Here is a 5,309-nt window from a genome sequence, read left to right as displayed (position 1 = left end):
AAAGTTGTCATTTCAGGAAAGGTGTTGTCAATCAACCCAAAAGGAAGGTGCAACAAAATCATGTTATTCCCTCATTTATTTTTTTCTCATATTTTTTTCACCCTCCATGACTTTATGCTGTCTGCATCAGTCACCTTTCACTGTCACTATCAACCTATTTTCATTTCCACAAAAGCCCTAAAGGCCAAAACACACCACCCCTTCTTTCTCATTTACACCCTCCCTTTTCTCCATTTGCCTCACTCACACCAATACCCTATTTGCAATCCCTTCACAAAAAAAAAAAAAATTTCTTCACAAAAACCTAGCTTCATGCAGGTTTCAACACTCTAGAGCATTTTCAAGCATGCTAGCATGAACTTGGTTCTCTAATCACATACACAGAATATTTTGAATTTTTTTTTTCTGTAAAATAGCTTTTTCAAAGAAAGAGAAAAACCAAGCTTAGAATATTACAAAAGTATTCTAGGAATTCACAAAAACCAAAGGAAATTCAACCTAGCCCCATACCAAAACATGTTATAGTCTAATCACTATTCTTTTACCCTCTCTTCAACTCATTCTCTCACCTATAACATTATTCCAACCCTTCCCTTCTTTCCTCACACACTTCCTCTCACACTACCCTCTTCTTCTTGTTCTTCTTCTTCTTCAAATCTGATCTGATCAGGTTTTCATTTTCATCTTCTTCTTCCTTTCCTTTTTCTCTTCTTCAACCATGTTAACCAGTGAAAAGAGTCCAATCTAGATCAGAATTCACAAACCAACCATGAGCTCATTCCAGGATTTTGAATCCTCTCCAAGCAAAGACATGATTAACACAGGCCTCAACAACACTATCACAAACCTAACCCCATCCTTAAACTTCTCCTCAGCATCATCGTCTTCCACAACAACATCAGCAACAACAACGACAACAACCTCTTCATCACCACCTTCCACCCCAAGCCGCTACGAGAACCAAAAGCGTAGAGACTGGAACACTTTCGGGCAGTACCTCAGAAACCACAGGCCCCCACTTTCCCTCTCTCGCTGCAGTGGTGCCCATGTTCTTGAGTTCCTCAGATACCTCGACCAGTTCGGGAAAACCAAGGTTCACACACACCTTTGTCCCTTCTTTGGCCATCCAAACCCTCCTGCACCGTGTCCCTGTCCTCTGCGCCAAGCATGGGGGAGCCTTGATGCCCTCATAGGGCGTCTCAGAGCTGCGTTTGAAGAGAACGGTGGAAAACCTGAGGCCAACCCTTTTGGTGCTCGTGCTGTGAGACTCTACCTTCGTGAAGTTCGTGACTCTCAGGCCAAAGCTAGAGGCATCAGCTACGAGAAAAAAAAGCGCAAGCGTCCACCTCAACCACCTTCATCAAATGCTACCTCTCAGTAGTATATATAATATATATGCATATATATAGTAAGGACTCAACCATAAACTCTACAAATTATCATCATTGTTATATTATAGTCTACAATTTCAGGTCCACCACATGTTCATGGTCCCAACTAATTTCTACATACGAGGTTCAGTTTTAAAAACAATTCTAGAAGAATTAACAAAAATCCATGGCCTTCTTCTACCTACCTAGAAAAGAATTAATGAAACCTCACCGTATGTCATACAAAGATCGATCAAAACTCTAATAGTAGTAAACCATTTAACAATTTCTTCACAAAGTTCATGACATATATGACTACGTAGACAGACAGATCAATAAAGTCGCATGTTATATTACTATTATTTATATGATTGAAGTTTTAACTGTCTGCAACTGTAATTGTATCTGGAACTTTGAGATTTATTTTAGTCTCAACAACCATTTTTTGTCTGTGCAATTGCATTTCAGCTGCAACCATGAATGTATTTATCTGTCATGTTTTAAACTATCAGAAATTGCAACAAAATTCAAACCCTATCAACACAAGTTAAATCTTTCTGAGCTTGACTACCTGTCTACACATATAGTTTAAATGCTTGATATATCTTGCTGTGAATTGCATTTTGTATGCTAAGTAATATATGCATAGTACGTGAAGTTGTTTCCATTTGTTTCTCTTTGTTATGTATTTTCTTATATTATGCAGAAGTTGTGATTTGTTTGACATGTGAGGTTATTGAAGGTTTTAAATTGCGGTTGAGGGCTTCCCTTGATGTTATTGTTGACAAAAGGAAATTTCAGGCAAGTATAATTTACGTGGCTGGGGAAGTGTTCAGAGGTTTGATAATATTGCAATAATAAGGGTTGCAGTTGTGATGCTTGCTTGATTTGAAACCTGCAATGTAAGACTTGCCCTGAGGAAAAAGAAGAACTGTGCTATGGAAACTGCAGTGTTACTGGTAGAAGGGCTAGCTCGAAGGGTGTGAAAGAAGTGAGAGGGGTTATTGTGTGACCTATTCACTGTCAAATTTGTAATAAATATGTTTATGTACTTGAAGGAGGGTCATTTATGACGAGTAATGAATTTGCAGATCATGTTCCATGTCTTCTTTGTTGGATGTGGTAAAATGCTATTACTTGTGTCTTCTTTTTACCCTTCCACATGAATTAATAGTGAGTGTTTTTCAAGTATCACACACACACACACTTGATCATCCACTGGTTAATTTCTAGCATTATACTATTTACTATATAGTATTATGTACGTGTGAAATGTACATCTATTTTTATTTATTTTTTCCTATGTTTTCGTGCTTTTCGGTTTTCTGATACTAGGGTAGGGGGCCCCTGTGGAGAGACTTTTCCTCTGGATATGGCGCAAGTCCTCTGGGCACGCAGGGCAAATCAGCAAATTTTTAATGTGAGTTGTGACTGCAAGTCCAATCTCATGCTGCGTCTCAAGTCTCTTCTTCTTCACTCTAAAAATTTTAGAAACATATGTATGTGATAAAATTAGAAAATGTGAAGCTTTTTTACCTTTGAAATAATAACTCATAAAATTCTACATGCAGTGACTAGCTTAGTGGTTGGTTCTTGGAGTCTGTGCATCTAATGAATCTCTTTCTTTCTCTCTCTTTCTGGGGGTTTCTGATCACTTCTCCTACTTCAGCGGGAGTGAAAAAACCAGTGAAGAGTTTTCTCTCAGTTAGTTTTTCAAAATCACATGTTCAGTGTCTTAATCTGTGTTTGGATCTTCGTTATGTTAAATAGTGTAAAACGTACTTTTATTATCGGGAAGAGGGTTAGTTTCTATTTTACTGATATAATTTACTTTTGAAGTCCAAACAGTGCTTGAAGAAACATGCTCTTAAACTTTGCGTTGGAGTAATGAAGATAACCATCGATCTCAGAAGAGATACAGAAAAAATTATACATGTCATGCAAAAGATATCAGAGAAATGTGGTGAAACTGACATGGAAGAGAAAACATTGTGTTAATGTTTCTGTGGTTTGAGGAATGTTAACTTTTAGAACTATGTGTTTGTCTGTTTTTGGAGAACAGATGGTTTTTTTGAAATATTTTAACATGTGATAAATCTTCTGTGAAACTTAATTAGTACAGTGTCAGATTGTTTGCATTTGGGAACAGTTTCTGGTGGAATAAATCAGTTTTTGAAAGAAAAAAATCCATTAATAAAAATGATTCTGTGCTTTGTGTTTATTATAGAAATTTTAAGAAGCTTTTAAACTTAACAATTTAGAAATTTATATTTAGTTTCATAATTATATTTTGAAAAGGTAATTTTCTTTCTGAATGCTGCATGTATTTTGTTAAACATTTTCCCAGCAAACACAATATATGAGAATAGGCCAAAGCAAAATACATAATTCACATGCATGCAGTAATGGACAGGACCATCCTTATATTATTTTTACTAAATTTGAGCGGAGAAAAAGTGTCTAGATTATTTACTGATTTTTTTTTACCATTTTTTATTAAGTATTAAAAATATACTGTTGATATTTTAAATTTTTTTTAAAATATTTTAAAACATTAAAATTAATGATAATTAGTCTATTATAAAAACATAATATAAAAGCAACACACAAAAACTAGTAAAAAATCCAAATTCAAACAAAAAAATGTCTGCAATATACTCTCCATATTTGCTTGTCAACATATTATTTATCGATAATCGTAAACATAATTACATTCTATAGGTCCAATTCACAAGAAATCACAAATAAGTTTGGATAATATATATAAATATTATATCAATATCACCTTTCTTTAGCAATGGAAAATAGTCAATAACCACGCTTTGTAACTTTTCCTTTTAAGTTTATATCCTTTTACTTTAACTTGCCAAAATTACCCTTAATGGAAAAATAATAAATCTAATAACTATCCTGCTAGACTTTTTTTTTCTTGAAGTCATTATCATTATTAATCAAATATTCCAAAAACAAAAGCATTATAATTTTTAGTCAATCTTTAATAATATACGTTCACATTGCTTTTAAGGGGATAAAACATGAAGATTGAAGAAAATGATGAAGTGAGATATAAATACATAATTTAAGAGAATGATTTCAATTGGGATTTGGAATTACACTAACTACAGATCTTTCCGTACAGATTCCCAATGTTAATTTGTCGAGATGTTTGATGTTTGATTAAGAAAAAGATAAAGGTGTGTAAGAAATTTATTAAAGCAATAATGTCTTTAATTAAGTATGCTTTGTAGTGGGTTTACTGTCACAAATCAGACACATTGCTTACTTCTCAATTAGAGTATCAATCTACACTAATTAATATTCTAATTTATGGTTATTGATCTTATAGGAAGGATTTGTAAGAAAAATATATATATATTTTTTTTGTGGTGTAACAACCGAGTAAGTTTGATATATAGGAAAAACTCAATATAAAGTAATTTTACTTCTCATAAGAAGTTGTTGGTATTTTTTATACTTTTATATATGTTTTTTATTTTATCTTTATCATATCATATATGGCGAGTTTTATATTTATTACTAAAGAATGGTGAGAATAAACCCTTGAAAATTATTAATAATGAAGACCGATTTGATACATAAATAGTATTTTTAAAAGTTGCTTTCAATGCTGTGTGTGATTATTTTAAAATGTTTTATATTAGCAATCGGAGGGATTAGTGTTCTATTAGTTTCGAATTATCTATCCTTTGAGAATTTTAACTTATTTTAAAATAATTGTTATTTTAAAATTAGAATTTGAAAGATCTAAATTAGTATTTCATCTAAGTTTTTCCATTTACAACTACAATTATTTAGGATATTTTAATCCAAAATAATATATAGTATAAAAATTTATGTAATATTTTATATGACAAAATAAGTAGGTTGAATGTGAAACCAATAACATAGCTCAAATCGATGATTTTTATAAAAATCGAA

General features: G+C 32.6%; 1 protein-coding gene across 5 annotated transcripts; it reads left to right on the top strand.

Annotated features, from left to right (window-relative positions):
• Positions 1-579: 579 nt before the first annotated feature.
• Positions 580-2,470, top strand: LOC114190651 (protein LIGHT-DEPENDENT SHORT HYPOCOTYLS 3-like). Of its 5 annotated transcripts, none has more exons than XM_028079616.2 (2): positions 580-1,408; positions 2,162-2,470. In XM_028079616.2, exon 1 carries the CDS (start codon positions 770-772, stop codon positions 1,379-1,381), a length of 612 nt encoding a protein of 203 aa, XP_027935417.1. In that variant the 5' UTR covers positions 580-769; the 3' UTR covers positions 1,382-1,408; positions 2,162-2,470. The 5 variants fall into 5 exon arrangements, with proteins under 5 accessions (XP_027935417.1, XP_027935415.1, XP_027935416.1 ...); XM_028079614.2 differs by having other exon boundaries at positions 2,103-2,470; XM_028079615.2 differs by having other exon boundaries at positions 2,077-2,470.
• Positions 2,471-5,309: the final 2,839 nt, after the last annotated feature.

The sequence above is a fragment of the Vigna unguiculata genome, chromosome 7, assembly GCF_037176805.1.
Source record: "Vigna unguiculata cultivar grain cowpea cultivar isolate G323 ecotype 2 chromosome 7, ASM3717680v1, whole genome shotgun sequence".
Lineage (NCBI taxonomy): Eukaryota > Viridiplantae > Streptophyta > Magnoliopsida > Fabales > Fabaceae > Vigna > Vigna unguiculata.
The sequence above is the reverse complement of the archived record's forward strand: the minus strand, read 5'-3'. Positions and strand labels throughout refer to the sequence as shown.